The sequence below is a fragment of the Trachemys scripta genome, chromosome 7 (assembly GCF_013100865.1).
Source record: "Trachemys scripta elegans isolate TJP31775 chromosome 7, CAS_Tse_1.0, whole genome shotgun sequence".
In the NCBI taxonomy this organism is placed as follows: Eukaryota; Metazoa; Chordata; order Testudines; family Emydidae; genus Trachemys; species Trachemys scripta.
In genome coordinates, this window is record NC_048304.1 from 25,293,053 (window position 1) to 25,313,442 (window position 20,390).

General features: G+C 40.5%; 1 protein-coding gene across 5 annotated transcripts in view; it reads left to right on the top strand.

Moving 5' to 3' along the window:
- ARHGEF3 (Rho guanine nucleotide exchange factor 3) overlaps positions 1 to 20,390 on the top strand; it is a 268,433-nt gene that overhangs the window by 196,057 nt on the left and 51,986 nt on the right. The window contains exon 1 of one of the 5 annotated variants that reach the window (XM_034776300.1): positions 6,385 to 6,691. The exons of the other annotated variants lie outside the window; for them this stretch is intronic. Coding sequence (XP_034632191.1) covers positions 6,596 to 6,691 — 96 coding nt within the window. The 5' untranslated portion in view covers positions 6,385 to 6,595. Of the gene's footprint in view, positions 1 to 6,384; positions 6,692 to 20,390 lie in introns of those variants that run through there. 5 annotated transcript variants of the gene reach the window in all.

Consider the following 20,390-nt stretch of genomic DNA (forward strand, 5'->3'; position numbering starts at 1 on the left):
TGGGGGAGCTAAGAAGGAACTCCTGGATGGCTGAGGGGATTAAGCACGGCCTGAGCCCGGAACCTAGCCAGACCAGGCAAGGGTACAGTGATGGGTCCTGCTGGTCTGGTTAAAGACTGACCCCAGGGAGGGATGCCATAAAGGACATGCCAACTGAGGGTACCATGATGGGCCCCTGTTGGACTGTTACAGGAGGGCAGTGTCTCCAGGGAGGAAGCCTTGGTGGGAAGGTAAAGACTGTATACCCTGGAAGGGGTTTGTTTCATCTACAGACAGTGTGACTCTTCTGGAGGGTAGAGTCCCTGAAGATCCACTGAAAGAACTATCATCCGGGGGCATTCACAAGAGGTGGGTGCCACCTGTTGTAAAAACTGAAAGAAAAGCAGGCCTGCACCTGATCGGAAGGGGGAGTGCTTAGGAGAGGTGGGTGCTGACACCATTACACTACTACATTTTTAGAACAATGTGTAGTATTAATTTTCTTTTTGCAAGTGTTCTGGATTAATTTAATACTCGTTAAATTGAGTGACTGATAGCACTGGTGGGGCATGGAGCTCCACTGGGTGTTTCACTACTCTGTGTCAGCCACTCTTGTCAGACCTAGCATGCTCAGTGCACCTCACACACTGTGTGGTCATATCTAGCCAAAAGGTGGCATGCAATATATCACAGGAAAACTAATAACTCATTGATCATCAATATTCTTGAGTCATGTATGTACAGTTAACCTACAAAAAATTATACAGATGTGCTTGAAATATCTAAAATGTGTTTAAACCAGGCATATCCGGGAAAGTTGATAAACAAGTTTTTCCAGGCAAAGGAAAGGGGCCAGCATCTTAAGCCAGTTGTGGCCAAGAACAGTAGGCTATTCATTTGTATCAGAAATTACATAAAAATAATTTGCATTGTAAAAAATAACAAGTGGGGGAGAAGCCAGGCTGGCATTTACACCGGACAGCATGGTGTCTACACCCAGCACAATAAACCAACTTTATCTGGGGATACACTTCCAAAGAATATGTTTCAAAGGTTTACTGGACTGTAAAGAGGGGGAGAAAGCACCTAAGCTAATCAAGTCCTGTGAGCTCTGTTTTGGGTCCTGGCTGACAACTGGCCAGCCATACTGGAAGAAGAGACTGCGGTGAGAAAATTTTCTTTGAACAAAAGACTAAAATCTGACTTAACAAAGAGTCTTAGAAGCATGTTTTACTTTTGTTTGTTTTTAACCATTTCTATCTTTATTCTTTCTACATGATATCACTTAAACCTATGTCCTTTTGCTAATAAACTTGTTTTACTTTTACCATAAACCAGCTCAGTAGTTTAATTGAAGTGGAGGGTCTGTCAACCCCAGCTAAGTTAATAAACTGCTGTGTGATGTCTCTTTAAAAGAGCAGCTAACTTGATAAGGTTTTGTGCATTCTACAGTCAGAGGGGCTGAACATGGCAGAGAGGCATTTTTGGGGAGAACTCAAAGGTTGTTGAGTGGAAAGGTGGTTGAGGTCCTCCTGCAAGGAGTAACCTGTCTAGTGCAATCCAGAGTGAGGTCATTGTGCTGTAAACAGGCTGCTGGCATCAGAGCTCTCAGCCAAAGCAGCACAACACAGAAGCACCCAGCATTACAAGATAGCAATGATACAATGCCTTACTGGTCTAGGTTGAACCCCAAAGCATGTCACACTGACATGAGCCAAACACAGCCAGTCTTTCCTACATAGCTCTGTCCAGTAACTTTATTTTTGAACCATAGTAACGGGGACACTTCTCTGGAGCAGAGACTTGTTGTTTTAACACATAATTTAGTACCTTTGTTTGGCCGATAAATATGGAGTAGCATAAAATCATCAAACTCAACTTCACTTTTGGCTTAGAAAAAATTGGATTCCGTACTCCAAAAGTGTAAGACTACTGCACTAGCCTACTATGTGTCATCTAATCAACTTGTCTTTTTTTGGTTAAAAAATTTAAGTGACATGCAAGATCTATTTAATTTTTATAGAAATCAGATGGGTTAGTGGTCTAAGCATATGTTTTGGAATGGCTAATCTCTCTGGAACCATTTGCTCAGGTATCTTTCAGATACAGACTTAAAACTCAAGGCTTGTTTTGCCTAGATGTTAAATATCCATTGACATCATATACTGTGGTTTAGTGGGAAACTGCTCCCCACCTCAGACTTGACTTCATTCAAGTGGTTCTGTATATTAAATGGTTTGTAAGGTTTTTGGAGATCTTTCAGGGTGACTGTAATATGGTGTATTGATTGACACGCACCACTGTATATACTCCCAGTTTCTGTATTAAGAAATAGCAATTTGGTATGATGATGATTTCTGTGGCACCAGAGGTGCACTTGGCACTTTACAGACTAATTAAATAGGACTGGTTCCTGCTGCAAGGATTCACAATCTAAGGTTCTGATCCTCCATAGGGATCTGTGCAGATGGAACCTTCTGACTCTGTAAGCAGCCACCCACAGAGATCCCTTGTAGGATAGGGGCCTAACATCATTGTGATCTAAGAACTTTCCTTATGTTGTACACTCTGAGGAGCTATGTACAGTACATAATTAAAGTCAAAATCAATGTTCTTTGCAATTTTTGGTAGCTGTGTAAATGTCAGACATACCAGCTTTTACACTCCTTGGAAATACTTAACATACAATCTAGCTGTATAATCTCTCACTCTTTAATGTAATCTTTGCATAAAATATTTAACTTTATTCCTATGTAGATTTTATTTTCATGACATTATGAAATTTTGCTTGATATTATAGTTCATATAGAAGATTTCTCAAGAAGAAAACAAAAATACCTTAATCAGTTACCTGTTGACTCCTGCATGAACATTATAGACTAGAGCACACATTAATTGATGCTGGCTTTTCCCTATATTACACATTCATTGTTGAAATTTGTGCAAACCATTGAGAATTACATAGATATGGTCAACTGTGATTTCACCGATCTGAGAACAGAGTCCAAGTGATACTGAGGAATAGCTCTGCTGTACAAGATGGGCTTCAAATTTCATTTTTCACTGCTACTCTTTATGACCACCTTTCAGTTTTAGTTAGTGTACAATGTAGGGGGCCTCTGCAGCACTATGAGCATTACTGAGAACATTGTATCTGTGCTCTTCATGGTTCTAAATGCTGTTCAGATATTGATGTTTAATGGATAAAGCCTTGTGTGGTCTAGGTCCTAGCTACCTAAGGGTCTGCCACTGTCTTTCTGTGTACCCTCCTATTGTCTTAGTTCAGTAGTTGCATTACATAATACTCCCTAAATTCAAATGTTTGAGGACTGGAGGTAGAGCATTCTCTATGGAGGCTCTACAAGCCTTGAGCTTGTTTCCCTTGGTGGTTCACCAGAACCCAAGTTAATTAACCTTCAGGGGATAATGGGATGCTCTTCTGTTTACTCAGGCTGTTGCCTAAGGAGATTTATGTTTAAAGGAATTAGATACAGTATTGTAGTGACATTATGGCAGGTTTCCATTGAATTGAAGTGTTTACAATGTTGCCTGGCTACTGGAAATGGCATTCTTATTGGCTTCCATTGTTTTAATTGGATGTGTCCAATGGCCCCTAGACAATGGGCACATGCTGTTAAAAATACAAATGTAAGTACATTCTTTGGGTTTGAAAAGATTAAACAAGTGGGTGACCTAGATATTAGAAGTGGATACTTTTCCTAGATCAAAAAAGAGTAGATTGAGGAACATACAGTCATTTTGTGTCCTCATTCTTTTTAGAAGAGAAGCAACAAGCCTATAAAATGGGCTTGTAATTGACCATTTAGAAATAGCTTATATAATGTATGTAGGAACACACAGAAAACTGAAATAGTTTGACTGGCTACCCGGTCAGTAATACCCACAAAGTTTTCCAAGCCTTTGCTGTACATATTCTTTCTCTCTTCCTGGGAATTGCTTGGAATTGTAGCATCATGATGTTGACTTGGTAGATCAAGTTTATAAAATATTGTGCTATTCATGGACTATGGGTCCAGCTTTCATTTTTTATATAGAAACTTTACTATGTCTGCCAGAATAGCCAAAGATCTGAGAGGTCTGAAAAATCCTCTTCTGGATTTTGACAGATTATTATCATCTATCCTTCCATGAAAAGGCTGCTCTGAAACACTGCTAGAAGGAGTCTCCCTTTCCTGTACCAGTAAGGGTACTGCATCCCTGCTGAAATGGTCTCCTCTTCTCTCTCAGGAGAGTTCATTTAAACTGCAGTGCACTAATCTGATCAGTAGAGGAAAAACAGAATCCTTGTACTGGCACATTTCCTGGAAATGTAAACCAGAGTTCATTATTTCAATCCCTGAACCAGTAGACTGTTTTCCTGTATGAAACACTGCTTATGTTGTGAAACATTTTATAGGATTAGAATGCTGAGTTTTTTAGGGCAACTCCTGAAAAGCACTTTGTCTTATTGATTTAAGTGAAGCTGATTGTTAGCACACAAGCCCATACACAAACACACAGGCATTATTTAAAATCAAGGCTGCTACAGCCTGACACCGGATAGCACAACAGCTGCAGTACTCTCTGGACTTCTGCTTCTTAGATTGGCATAAAACTACATATTTTGGGGTTTGATATACTTGATTTCTAAGGAACAAAGTGCTAATATACTGTATCAACTGGTATTGGAAGATGTGTATCACCCAAACATGTCACTGAGGCCCAGTAAAAGCAAATTATTGAAAAGTAAAACAACACCATCATAGAAGAAAAAATCATGACCTGTAGTTTAGGGAGCAAGTAACACATGGCATCTCTGCATAAACTAAAATATTTTCATATTTTTATAGTGTTTCATATAAAAGTACCGCTGAGGACTTTACAACTTTGTCGTGTACAGCCTAGAATTATAAATTATTTAGGTTATAATTTACCAGATTATTTATACATCAGATGCGTATATGACCTTTCATAGACAAAAACTTCTCATTCTCTTCTGCAAGGGTCTTCTGAATAAACTAGACTAGCCTTCTGGTTTCTGCTCGATCTACACATTGTAGTCTGCATTTGGTTCATATTATTATAGATGACGTTTACTACTAGGGTGTAAACTTCTCTTGCGCTGATCACTCTTTCCTTTTCCTTCCAATGTTACAGGTGCTTCTTCATTAAATGATCTAATGGCCCTCACTATATCCTAGTAGTCCTAATAGTCCCTAGTTGAGTACTAGTAATTATCAACTCCAAATTCCCAGTGCTGGATCTGCATATGGTTCTTTAGCACAATGGTAAATTTCTCAGGCTAACACTATGACTACAACCTTTCCATTATTTATTATTTTTACTATTTATTCATAAAGCCCCATAGATGTACACAGCACTCTAAAGTGGGTAATATGTGCTGAGCAAATAAAAGTAACTCCCACAAAGAGCTTAAATTCTGAAGGCACTAATACCGGTTATCAAGCTTTGGAGAAAATAATTACAAAATTCTCATGTATTCCTATAACCCTCCCTGAAAACAGTTTCTCTAATAATGTTATCTCCTTATGGCATTCCTCCTCCGTGTCTGAAACTGCTCTTAAGTGTTCTCTTCCCCCTCCCCCAACTTCCTACTCACAGCTTCCTTTTCCTTGTCCCATACTCCTCTTGTAACAAGACGGCCGGACACTTCCTCTCTTTTTTTCAGGCAATTTTCACTACTTGGCTGCTTATACACTGAATCGTACTGTATAACAAATCAGGCAAAGGTACTTTTCCACTTTCCCAGTCTGCTACAATGGGGGGGGAGGGAGTTCTCTGCGTAAACAATGGATGCAGAGCGTAATTAAAAAGAAAACAAACCTACTCCCTGCCAAACAGGAAAAAGCAACAAGCTGGACTAATAAAAACTGAAAAATATCACATGCTATAAGGCTATGTTGTGATACTTTTTAACCCCACCCGTTCTCCTAGACTGGAATTAGTGCCCTTACACACCACATAATATAAATTGAGCAGATACAATCCATAGGAAATTAATAAAACTAGGATTTTATTTCGGACAATAAAACTCTGCATTTGATGGTTAATACTATACTGTCTGGAGGACCCAACAAAGAGATACTAATTAAATTGCAAGTTGCCCTGCAAGGAACAAGCTGGGATAATGTCAAATTAAAATTCATATTTATGTCATTTAACGTTGATGACGCATAGCCGGCGGTGCGTAAAGGTGTAGGAGAGAAGATGAGTAATGTTCTGCTGAAAATAGCATAATTTTCTCTAAGTGTTTTCCACTGGTAGCTAACTGTGAGTTTAAACAATTTGCTCCTTTCCACTGATTCAGCTGAATATTTCTCCCCCATCCCCTCCCCCATCCTGGGCTAGTGGGCGGGTTTTAGGTTAGTAATAAGCTGTGTTGCGTTACTCTTGACTGACATAGGGAGCTTGTCTTTTTCCTGCCTTATTCGAGACCAGGAGTTGCATAGGTTATGCTGTGCTATCAGAAGCCTAGTGCGGGGTCTTTCAATTACTGAACTGCTGGGCGCCGTGGAGGGGAGACTCCGCTTTCTTTGAATTTTGCACTCCGATAGAATCAGCTGTGACATCCGAAACTGCTGCTCCTGCAGCCACAATGGTGGCCAAGGATTACCCTTTTTACTTCGCGGTCAAGAGGGCAAACTGCTCCTTGGAAGTACAGACGGTGACCAGCCCAGCTAAAGAGACGGAGGTGCAGTCTGCTGATATGTTTTCTCTTTTTCTGTCGTCTTTTTCTCTGCAGCTTTTATCATCCGAACAGTCTGCATATGTTTGGGGAAAACTAGATTACTCTTTGAATATAAATTGCCACGTATAGCTATTTATCTGATTTGTCTTGTGCATCCTGCACTGCTCTCTAGAATGTGCATTTTCAGACTGGAGTGAGGCAAACCCTCTTTATTATCAGCAGTCTTTTGTATAATAAAACTAATCTCTGCAACTATCAGTTGAGAAATTTCCTTTCCTGATAGATGCATCGCTTGTATATTCCAATGCCTAATGTCAGTTATTTTTACTTGCTAAACTTAGAATTGTAGCTGATCAGGTCCGGGGAGGAAATCAGGATAAGTGCATCTTTAATATTATAAGTAAATCGGAAAACTTAATCTGTTAACTAGGGTTAATATTAACTGTGTCTAATCTGACTCGCTAATCAATGAAAAATGAATGCTTCCAAAATGAGGGGTATTTTTAATGTGGGATTAAGGGAAAAACTGACTAAATAGTTTGTTTGCAAAAGGTGTGAATTTAACACAGTGTTCATTTAATACTCCAATATTTGATACTCCAGATTAATGTTTAGTCTTCTTTGTGTGCCTTTTTGGCAAAGAGAACAGTGACCCTAAGGATTAGGTCCAACTGGAGACAGGGTGAGAAAAACTTGTCCTTGGGACTCTTATCACTTAAAATATGTATTTTCATTAGGCTTGTTTGCATAGTAATTTGAAGGCAGATTGCTAAATTGTGCATGGTTAGTCTGAATGCATCAAAGATGATTGCTTCCAGTAGTCAGTTGAACTGATCCAAACTGAAAGAAGTCCATCCATGTCACCTTGTTTAAACAGTTTGTGTATGTTAAGAGCCAATAAGAACATACTTTACTTGTACTTATCAGTGTACTTTCATATGTGTGAGTATTTGATATTACAGTTGTGATATTTAGGGGCCTTTTAGAAAATATACACATAATAGAATAATATTTGCTATTAAGATCAAATTAACCAAGTCAGGAAACCCTGAGTGCAGGAAACCCTTGCTTGTTTTTTATGTAGTGCTGTTTTAATTATTTGTGAACCATGAAATCTCGTAATCCCCATTGTCACCCATATTGCAAAATGTTTTGCATTAATTCAGAGCTCATTTACTAACAAAGTAAATATCTTAATTTTTTATTTTATTATGGGAATGTGCAGTTTTGTATAAAGGAACAAAATTGTCAAATTAAATATTCATTTAAAATAAAAGTTGGAACCTGTTTTTTTAACAGGTGGTATATAATCTTTATCATAGGCAAAACTATCAAATTTCAAAGAAAGTAAAATTACAACTACTGTATATTCAAACAAAAGCCTAGAGCATAGGGATATATCTTTCAATAGATGTGACAAAATGCAATAGCTTTAATTAATAATCTTGATCCGGTCAATTGTTCTGGATTTGTATTTAACTTTTTATATATAAACAAGAAAATGCTCCTTATACTGCCAGTCTGAAAAATGTTGTTTGCTTAGACTACAGCAGACTTGCAGCATTGTGAGGGGAAAAAATAAAGCAGCATTTGTTGAACACCCCTTTGTTGGTCCTGTTAAACAATATTGAGAAAATCTGTCCCCTCTCCTCCCCCAGTCATAAGGGTGGGTTTAAAAAACACCACCACCCACACACACTTTGGGGAAAGCATTTACAGGAATAGACATATGCAGCCCATTCCTTTAAAGTTTTTCAACATAAACAGAATTCTCTTCACTAGCTCTGTGGTTAAGCTGTCTCTCACAGCATTTACAGTGAATCTAACCAAGGTTATTGGGCGCCTTCTACCATTATTTTGTATTACTGCATTAGCAAAGCAGCTAGCTGTATAAGTGTGAATGCTTAGCCTTGAAAAGCTATTGCTTGGTGTTAGTTGCTGACATGAAGCTTGTTTGTCACCCAACATTTGCATAAACTTTGCCTTCTGAACTAAAATCTGTGAAGTTAGAATAGGTTTTTTGATGGAGTTGTTTTTAAAGTCATAATTCACATGTCCATGTAAACATTCCCCTCATTTGAATAATATTCTTTTAACACTTTTTGTGAACATGTAAAATACCAATAAGTGCTGTATGGCTCTGTGTGTGCATGTATATGGTTTTGTGTATGTGTAAAATAAGTATGTATTTTAGTGCAGTGAATATATTTAGAGTCTGTATGTAATATTTTACCTGTCACTCTAATTAGTCAGTGAACTTACTGTATGAATTGAAGTATAAAGCATTTTATATGCATCTTTTTACTCTGTATGCTGTGTGCTCTAAAGATACTATCTCAAACTCATTTACAAACCCCTCCCTCAAGTGTTTAAAATAGTTTTACCCTAACAGTAAACAATTTCTTCTTTTCATAAGTAATCATTAAGATGGTGAAACTTGTTCTTTGTGATACATAGCTTTTTACCTTGGAGTTACAGTATACATAGAAAATAGATGTTTAATATTGGCATTTTCCAGAATAAATTTAGTTTTTCTTTTGTCTTCTTAGACAGGTTAACTAACTTGTCCACTGTCACACAGCAAGTCAGTGGCAAACAGAAGATATAGGTGAAAAATAAAAATTTGGGGATTCTGAGGACAGTTTGGAAATTTTGGTCAAGTGGAGTTGCTAAATCTATTGTAAAGCAAACAATGTTAGTGTGACTAAGGAGTAGGATGGAGAATAATACAGAAAAATTATATACATTAATGGCAACCCCTCACTTAGAGTGACTAGAGGAGAACACTACTTCATCTACAGAAAAAATTGGATTCAGAGATTGGTAACGAGCAACTAAAGAAATGGAAGACCTTCTGCAGGTAGAAAGACTGAAAAGATTGGGTCTTTAATTTTAGAGAGGAGATGGATGTGGAAGGACATGATAAAGATATACAAAATGAGTATTATAGACAAGTTAGGTCAGGCACTTCTCTCAACGCTTTCTCATAATACAAGAACAAAGGGACAGTCAATGGAACTGAAAAGCAGCTAGCTGAAAAAAATGTTTCCTTTGGTTGGCTTTCAACACAATGCACAATTTGCTTATGGAACTCACTGCTACAAGATATCACTAAGGCCAAGAGCTAAGCAGGATTTTAATAAAGGTCAACATTTATATGGATAATGGGATCATCTACAATCGCAAAGCAAGGAGATTAAGAGCATGAGAATGAGTTTTGGAAGGAATATCAACTGACATTTTTTTCAGGGAATAAACCAACCTTTATTTAATAGGAATTAGGAGGAAACTTTTCTGTTAGCAGGCTATACCATAACTGCCAGCTGTAGGGTTTCTTGTGCCTTTCTCTTAATCATCAGTACTATTTATTCTCCGCAACATGATACTGGAGTAAATGGACCACTAGTCTGATCTGACATAACTACTATCAAACATTCTTTCTGTGTTTGATCTGCTCCCACACAAGTTATGGAGTCTTCCCTTTCTCTGGCACAGACCAGCAAGATAACCATGAACATAATTAAAGTATTTTTATACCCCCTAGCTGGCTTTTCCTTTCTTCTTCCTTTTCTCTAGTTTGCTACCTGCTCTTCACGAAAATAAATTGAGAGCAATCTTTAAACCCTTTCCCCGTCCTATCTGTAGAGCTGGAGGCCCATAGGGGAATAGGGAAAGAGGAGAGCATGCCAAGGAAGTAGTACTTTTCCCTTGTATGCCTTCTATCCTGGTCCCATGGGCACAACAGTCTTTCCTGGTTATGGATGTGGAAGGGAACATGAGGGGGAATAACTAGACAAACAAGAAGGGGGATAACAAGGTAACAAACCAGTCAAAACCTCAATCCCTTTCCAGCTATGAGTAAAACTAAGAACCTTAAACTAGGTAACAGAATAAGGGCTAAGGATCCAAGAACAACTTAATGAATTCTAATATACTTTCATAATGCTGTAATACTATGTTATATGAGCGTACACACATCAATGGAATGATCATCATGGGAGCTAAGGAAGACTAACTGGAAAGTCTGGATGTCACTGCTCTTTCTCTCCATATTCTGGAGGTTGATCTTAAGCACAAGTAAGAAGACAAGGGGCTGCATGGAGACCATACACTTCAGAGCTCATAGTAGGCTCAGTAATTAATATCACAGTTCCTGAGATTCTGATGCTACTGTGGGACTCACCCAAACAAACAAACCAACACCTATTGGCCCCGTGTCTTAGTCTCCACCTTTCTGAAACAGATCCTGGTCAGAGAGAAAATACTTCCACTCTTCTGGTAGTTTAGAACTTGCGTAAGCAGAAAACCAGTTTTGCTTGCTTCTTGCAAATATGAATGTTATCTCTGCTGTGGATAAGACATCATTCCCTCTTCTATATCTAGACTATGGTACAATAGACTTTAGCTTCTATGTGTATGTTCATGCAGTTAGTCTCACTTTGGGATGCCAATGTGGATGCATGACATCTCTGGAAACAAAATACTCTCCGAATGAGATAGTATTAGGTGTCCGCTTTATGTCAAGGCTTGCCCTTTGGTATCATGTCATTAATGAATGCTGCTGAATATAAATCCTATTCACAGAATAGAGAAGAGAGTATCCCATGTCTGTATGTTAATTTCACTGAGACTGTGCCAGTTGAAACTGTTCAAATCCTAATCAACGATCATGTAAGATCAATGTTTTTGGACACAACAGTGGTAGTAACGTCAATAGGTGGTAAAGGTGCTTCTGAAGAGGCACCATCTCTTTGTGTGTAAATCACATCTTAACTTGGTTTTCATATACTAAAAACAAAAGCAGGGTTGTAATAAACAGAAATTAAAAGGAATCTAAATGATAGCAGTAAGCTATTTATATTTTCTAGTTATAGGATAGAATATTAAGTTAATTTAATTCTGAGAAGGAGGAAGAGAGGATAAGATCTGGGACAAAGCTTTCTTGTCAGAAATTAATTTACTGCTGCTGTTTCTTTCAAGCCGGGTTGACTTCAGATTCAAGTGGCAACCAAAAACGTAAGGATTGTAATTGTTGGCAGAATATATTTAAGAGACTTAAACTGTAAGGATTCTTAAGAAAAATCAGCACAAAGCAAATGTTTGGTTTTTCTTTCCTATTTAGAAACGGGGAAACTGCAATATCCTACAGATTTAAAATACTATATTGCTTGTCACAAAATTTGGAGACTGTTGACAAAATGCTCCATCAGCTACCCAATCAGTATTTGCCTCTGTGTGACTGGAACTTGGCATTGGCCATATAGAGTGGTGTAGTTCAACAGCAGAATCTTTAAAAGTCATTTTATTTTATGAATAAATAGTACAAAAGAGTCAAGAACAAGAATATATGTTCCTGATTATTTTCCATGTAGTATAGTACACTGGCAGATCAGTTCAGTACAAGCTGAACTTTGTTAATCTATCTATTTGATAAACAGGCAAGTAACTCTTGCATTACAAGAGTCTGGTCTGGAAAAGATAAAAGACTGAACAATGTTTTTTGATCCCAACAAGGATAAACATGGTGCAGTGGTTTTTCAAATGATAACATAAAATCTTAATAATGTGGTGAGCATTGTGTTCAAAGGACAGCTCAGAATCAAAGACCGCGTTTTCCCTTCATGGAAATCATTAAGTGAGTGTATTTTTATCAGGAATTGAGGCATAGAGCCAAAAGGAAAGTCAGTCAGAACTAACTCTGTTTTAGTTAAATGTAGTTGAAGACAACTAAATCAGCCATGCCATTGTCTGCAAGGCATTTTGTCAATATGGAATTAACCTACTTAGGCTCTGTGGTCTTAAATAATAAACAAATCTCTATGTTCTTCACATAGATGGGAAATCCAATATCATGCCTATAAATGACTGAGCCCAGAGGCAGATGTTAAACTAAGTGTGCCCAATGTCAAGCCCTTTGATACAGCACCACCAATTACCCTTGTAAAAAAGACAGTAATTTGCCCAAAGAAGCATAATCTGCCTGTCAGGGAATAATATACTGCTATGGCAGGTGATGGCTGATGTTGAGGTTTTTATTAACAGCAGTGCCTGTACAACATAGTTGTTCAATATGAACAGTGTTATTTGAGGATATGTCTACATGGCAGTTTATCAAGAGTTTTGCAAGCAGATCTACAAGAGGATTTTGAGAGTGCAGCTAGCATATCCCAACAACTATAAAAGTTTGTCTTCAAAATACTTATGTAACCCTTTATTTCCTCCCCAGTTTTTACCCTAGTGTCTTCATGGATACCTATTTGTAAAGCCACCAAAAAACAATATTCTATGTCCCCTCCGCATGCCTAATTTGGTATAGCAATATGTTACCAAATTGAATAATAGAAATATAGGATTGGAAGGGAATTCAGGAGGTTATATCATGTATTCCCAGCAGAGGCTGGTGCTGAATCATGGAGCACTAAGAACTTTAGTTATTAGAATTACTAACCAGATATTAGGACCACACCTCTACCCCGATATAATGCTGTCCTCTGGAACCAAAAAATCTTACCGCATTATAGGTGAAACCGCATTATATCGAACTTGCTTTGATCCACTGGAGTGCACAGCCCCGCCCCACAGAGCGCTGCTTTACTGCGTTATATCTGAATTCGTGTTCTATCGGGGTATAGGTGTATATCCTAGCAGCAGGACTGATCTGTAAGAAATAATGTAATTGGCATAGCTGCATGATATGATTTCTGTATGTATTTGGTTTAGCCTTATAAAAGAACATAACTTACACATCAGTGATTTGAAATTACTAGTGACTTTTTTCTTTGAGGATAGATTGGCAGGACCTTTGCAATTCCTGAGCACAATCAGGCCCTCCATGAGTGGCAAGTCGTGTGTGTGTGCGCGCGCATGCTCTTGAGGCTCGTGACCTGCTGAGTATTTCCACAGCCAGAGCTGCTAGGTGGAGGCTGTCCCTACCTGGGGAATCTGTACACCCAGATTTTAGACTTGCTGCTCCTTATGTCACCCCCTATTTCCCCCATTGGTGACCCTATCGTATTTCCAGGCAACTCCTTTTTTCACCAAATTTCTGGTGACTGTGCTCAGGATATGTACATGCTTACAGTGGCATGCACATCTGCAGTCACTCGAAGAAGAACGTAATTTACCTGCTTGATCATGGGGTCGACCTGGACCTGGGCAGGTGTCAGAGAGTGGTTGCATTCGGCTTGGAAATGTTTTCTATGAAGGGCTTCTGAAGAGAGATGCAGCTCTTCAGAAGTTAATATGCAGCTCCTTGTATAGGCACCGACTCTGGAAAGTTGGTGCCTGTAGCTCCAGCCTTGATGTGCTGGGGGGTGCTCACTGCTCAACCCCTGGCTCTGCCACAGACTTTACCCCCTCCCCTGAGCCTGCCATGCCCTCGCTCCTCCTCGTCCGAGCCTTCTGCACAACTTGAAACAGCTGATTGGGAGGTGCAGGGAGGGAGAGGGAGGCGCTGATCAGCTGCCCACTGCTGGTGGGCAGGAGGCGCTGGGAGTGGGGGGCGGGGAGCTGCTGACTTATTACTGTGGCTCTTTGGCAATGTACATTGGTAAATTCTGGCTCCTTCTCCGGCTCAGGTTGGCCACCCCTGTTCTGGCCTGTCTTGAATTCCAGCCCCTTCTGTCTCTTGCAGTCTGCATGTTGTTTGTAGGCCTCCTTTGCCTCCGCCGGGTGTTCCTTGAGTTCTTCCTAGACGTGGTGGATTTGCTGGACCTCACAGGCAAGTGGGTTTTGGGATCTGACCAGTAAAGAGTAAAAAGCAATGAAACGCTAACTTCAAAATGAATCTGGGTTGTTTTTTACTTAGCACCATTGGTCTTTGTGTTGCATATGTTGCTTGACTCAACAGTTAAAACACATGAGATATGCCTGAAAATTACTAACAGCATTCTAAAGAGAACAAAGGAAGATCCTTTGTCTTGGGGTCGTGGTAAGGAAGTCCATAAGTATTGAAATAAGCCTCAGGCTTTTTGCACAAATTGTGCTCAAATTATGTAAGAGACTTTCTGCAAAATTGTTCTTTTGAACATGTTTTTTAACCTTTTCCCACCACTTTTCTTTTGAAGACATGAAGTTCAGCAATTTAATTTAAAAAAGAACAATCCTTAAAATATGGGGATCCTTTTCATCATTGATACCTAGCTTAATCTGCAGCTCTTCTATTCTTTCAACAAATGGTAAAAATTAAAAATTTGTTGTTGTGACAGGGAGCTGGGCAAAGGGTTGCAGATCCAGCCCTCTGTCACGCCTGCTCCTCATTAGGGGAACAAATTAGAGTGGGCTGGAGGTAGCCTGGCCCTAACTGGGGAGGTGGAGACAGCTGCTACTTACAGTAATTAGCCTGGGGGTGCATAAAAGCCTCAGAGGAAGGAAGCCAGGGGAGAGCAAGAGAAAAGGAAAAAGGCAGGGAAAGGAAGTAGGGAGGTAGCTTTCCCCTTCCTCCTGCCTGCAGATGGTGAAGGGTTACTTGTACGTGGTGAAATGGTGGTGGGAACAAGCCGGAGAATAAAGTGCACTACTGGTTACAAAACCCAGGATCTCAGAGTGACTTTGTGAGCCTAGCAGGGGCAGAAGCCAAGGGGGCCCTGCCACACTGTGCTGCAGTTGTCCATAAAAATAACTTTTTATTGTTTGTTGTGAAACCTTCAGCTTGCTTGGGACTGTACATTTACATATAGTGAGGGCTTGATGTATTAAACAAAGCAAATTAAATGCTAGGGGCACCATCCTACACTCCTTACACAGACAAAACTCCCACTAAAGTCCTTTGAGTAGACTGAGCGACATCAGAGTGAATGGGATGGCTAAGGTTCAAGACCGAAGTACAGTCAGACAAGAAAGGGTAAAAGGTCAAGGACCAAACCAGTTATGTGGTGCCAATATTTTAACAAGGGGCTCCCACAAAAATGTCCCCCTTACTTTGTGATAAATCTATACCCTACGGGCTTGTGTGCTCACAAAGAAGGTTAAGGGATTAGCTGTTTCATTTACACAAAAATGCTTTCTCAGTCACAAATGAGGACACCACATTGCTCAAACATCCAACTCCTATATTAGGTGTACTTTGTTTATACTTTGTTCCTAAACGCTTACTGCGTATATTGCATTGTGTAGCTTGTGGCACTCTAAAACAGAAGGTGAGGACTGAGACTCTGTAATGAGGTATGGGGGTATCCTTCCACTGGATATGTTTTAAGTCTCAGGTACTAAGTATCATCTTATGCATTGCAAAGGCAAAAAATAAATATTTAAAAGTGGTAACTTCCAAGCCCAGTGAGTCAGAATGTGAGCCACTCAGGGAAGGGACTCTCCTCCTAATTAGTTTGTATAGCACCTAGGACAATGGAACCCCTATCCTGATTGGGTTACCATGTACTACCATAATACAATTAGTAATAATACTTACATTTTTGTCAGATCTAGCAGTTTGCAGAGGTTGGGGTTAAGTCCAGTGGAGACAGAGAAATCACTCTAACCTGCCATTCAATTTGGTAACAGAATTTTAATGTGGGTCACTTAGAATCCTCCATGAGCTAGGCTCCTTCAGTCTATCACTGAACTGATCCTTTTGGGACACCCTAGAGGAGAAAAATGCTTGTTAGCATTTTGAAGGCAGTTGACAGTATAACTGTGTCACCTATCAATACTGATGTAGCTTGGATATCCCTTGCATGCCATGGCATATGCTTTTATAATTTCTGAGGGGCAACGTTTCCTATAGTGACCGGCAACCCTTTTGTTCTGTATTGGACCTTTTAACAGTGGAAGACGCCTATCTCTAAATGTAGCTGCTGTGTAGGGCCTGATCCAGAGCCTGCTGAATTCAGTGTAGTGTCATCTATTGACTTCAGTGGGCTTTGGATCAGGCCCATAATGATCACTTTTGTGTATGTGATAGCAGGCCCACTTTGAAAATATTTTAAGTAGAGGCAGTGCACTAGTGAATGCGCACAAATTTCAAATGGCTAATTTATAAATAAAATGGAGTGTATGTGCAGCATTAGACATGGCAGTGCTCACCTAGAATGAGAATTAAACTGCAAGTCTTCCAACCAACTTCTAACCTGTGCCACAGGCAAATTTTGACTATATGAAGGCTTTATAAAAACATTTTCATTTGCCCCCATTGAAATTGCTTACCATATTATGCAGTAAGAGTTCTATATGTAGAAAAGAGCCTCAGTGACGTTACTACGCTGTTTTATTCTAGAAAACAAATATGCCTCTTTGGCCTTTTGTAATATAAATAGTTTAGCTCAGGAGTAACCAGATTTTTTTTTCTTTCATCTTGTTACAAACACAATTCTTGTCTTCTCTGGAATATTTTATTGGCTTTCTTTGAAGCTGTTACAAACAACAGTACAAATTTTTAACAAAAGTAAGCTGTGGTTGTACTTTTTTCAAAAGCAAACCAAAATATTTGTTTAGTACTTAATGTAGCACAGTTGATCCTCAAGGCACTGGACAGATACAAATTCGTCTGCACAACACTCCTGTGAGGTAAGGGAGTACTATTATCCCTGTCTTACAGATGGGGAAACCAAGGTTAAATGACATGTATCAGATCACAAGACAAGTAAATGGCAAAGCCAGAACTGGAACACAGGAATTCCTGGCTGCAACCCTCAAACTTAATCAATAACACTGCTCTGCCTCTCATTTAAACTTTGTTTTATTTGGACATTATATATATATATATATATATATACACTCTTTTTGTAAAGAGAGTGCACAACTTTCTTATGGGAGGGAGGTTGATGGGTAGAGTTTAGGCTCAGAGATGGTGGGTCAATCTGAGGCCCATTACTATGGAAAAGGGACTGAAATAGCTTTTGGAAAGACCTGTTGGCATGAGGGATGCTTGTTCTCTCCCCACCTAATTACTTTCCTCCTCTTCCAGGGTCTTCTAGCTTCTGTCCTGTAACAATATTCTTAGACCCAGATATCCTGGTACTGGGCCCAGCTGTGCTGTCTTTTGTCCCTCTATGCTATTGAGTGTACTACGATACAGTTTGGGACACCTCATACTCCATTTCTCAGGAGCATGCTTGATTCAGTGAGAAAGTGGCAGACTGATGGGCAATATGTATGAGGCCCAGCACAGAGGCCTCTGGGCAGGGGCGGCAGAGCATGCCCAAAAGTGGGGGGGCAGGGGCCAGGCCTCCCTGCCCCTCCTCTTCCACCTGAGGCCCTGCCCCCAGCCAAGCCGGGAGCTGCGGATCCTCCACCTGCCCAGGATGGGGGGGGAGGTGTGGGGACGAGAGCAGCCCCTGTCTTTGTCCGTGCCCTGCGGTCTCCCGCCCAGGGCAAGTTGGAGGGCTGCGTCCCCAGAGCCGGAGCCACATGTGGGGAGCCGCAAACCCTCTTGCCCTGGGGGAGAGGAGGATGGGCCTGGGGCTGCTCTCGACTCCCCCACCCCTGGCAGCTGGAGGGTCTGCGGCGTGGTGCTCCACAGCTGCCCAGGCTCTCCAGCTGGGCTACAGCTGCCAGCATGGCTGGGGGGGCGGCACCTCGGGGGGAAGGGAAGGGGGGGGAATGGAGCCCCTGCTGAAAAGTGGGAGGGCCATGGCATAGGGTTGCCAACCCTCCAGGATTTGCCTGGAGTCTCAATCTTTAATTAAAGATTATGTCATGTGAGGAAACCTCCAGGAACATGTTTGAGCAAAATTGGTAACCATGGCCCCCGGCCCCCTCTATTCCGGCACCCCTGCCTCTGGGTCAACACACAGGTAATAAGTGGGTAGAGAGCCAGGAGCATTTGTGAGGAGCTGCAGAGATGGGAAGAAGATGCTATATTGTTGATCTTCATAAAACAGGAATAAAATCTGGGGGCAGCTGTCTGACACAGGAGATTTCCCACCAAATTGAGACAGTTCTGGTAAATTTAGGACATCTGCTCACAAAGGAAACGTGATCTAGATGAAAGTATTATTTTCTCTGATCTAGATGGAAGTATTATTTTTCTCTTCCATTTTTCTTGTGAAATATCAGCAGTCCTATTTTGAATAGATTTTTAGGTAACTGTAGTCCCAGTATGAACAGCAATTGCTGTAAACTAAAAACAAAAGCTTACTCTCTCATCACACTTAGAATTGCTGATCTATTCTGCCTATTGCCAGTTTGAAACAAAGAGCTTGTTTTTTTATATTCCCATTTTAGTAGCTCATCTTATAATGTTTGTGAACTGACATTCCAGCTTCACATCTAATTCGTTTCAGTATGGAAAAGGCTTTTCTCCGGTGGCCTTTACAAACAGCTCTTCACTAGAGGAACTGCATTTGGAAGTTTTGTAATTCAACCAGCTCTACATTATTTGTGTGTGTTTAAAATTTTCTGTTACTCATTTTAATTCACCTTGATGTTTTGGTTTTTCTGCAAACTCTCCTCCATTTCCTAGTTGCAAGTGGATCTATTGATGTCTCTGCTTATGTTAGGGCCAGATACGCTTTCGATTGCAGAAGTGAAAGGCAGCTCAAAGAAAGTTGTTTCAGCTTAGCCTTGTGCTGCTGAAATACTTTAATGGTTTTGTATTCAGGATCTTTTATAACTGCTGCCTCCTTTAAGGATTCCAGATCCATGATTTTCGAGATGCTGATGGGGCAACAGCTCCGATAGTATGGGGCCTAGTCCCTGTTGGTGGAGGAATGATGTGTTTCAACCCCTGCCCTGCCACTGATTTGTTTTCTTCTGCTAAAGCTGTTCCACCTCCTCTTTTACCTGGCCAACCAACCTTCCTCTGTAGCTCCCCACACTATCCTTTATAACAGCGATTCTCAACAAGGAGTCTGGGGGCCCACGAGCAGGTTTCAGGGGCCCACCAAGCAGGGCCAGCGTTAGACTTACTGGGGCCCAGGGCAGAAAGCCAAAGCCCCATCATGCGGGGCTGAAGCCCATAGCCCCAAGCCCTGTCACCAGAGGCTGAAGCTGAAACCTGAGCAACTTATCTTTGCAGGCCTCCCCTGTGGTGTGGGGCACCGGGCAATTGCCCGGCTTGCTACTCCCTAACACCGGCCCTTAATTTTATATGCTGAAAAACAGTAATTGTGGCAGGGCTGTGGAGTTTTTAATAACATATTGGGGGAGGGGGGGGCTCAGAAAGAAAAACTTTGAGAACCCCTGCTTTATAACACAGTACTCAAGTTCAACTGACTCTGGATTATTGTAATTTACTGCAAAAAGAACAGGAGTACTTGTGGCACCTTAAAGACTAACAAATTTATTAGACCATAAGCTTTCGTGGGCTACAGCCCACTTCTTTGGAAAGTGGGCTGTAGCCCATGAAAGCTTATGCTCTAATAAATTTGTTAGTCTCTAAGGTGCCACAAGTACTCCTGTTCTTTTTGCGGATACAGACTAACACGGCTGCTACTCTGAAACCTGTAATTTACTGGTTCATTATATGTGAACACTGACACTAATAGGTAGCAGGTTTAAAACAAACAAGGAAATATTTCTTCACCGAATGCACAACCAACCTGTCAAACTCATTTCCATGGGATGCTCCGAAAGTCAAAAGTATAACGAGGTTAAAAAAAGAATTAGATAAGTTCATGGAGGAAAGATCCATCAATAGCTATTAACAAAGATGGTCAGGGATGCAATCCTATGCTCCAGGTGTCCTTAAACCTACAATTGCCAGAAGCTGGGACTGCACAACAGCGGATGGATCACTCCAAATTGTCCTGTTGTGTTGATTCCCTCT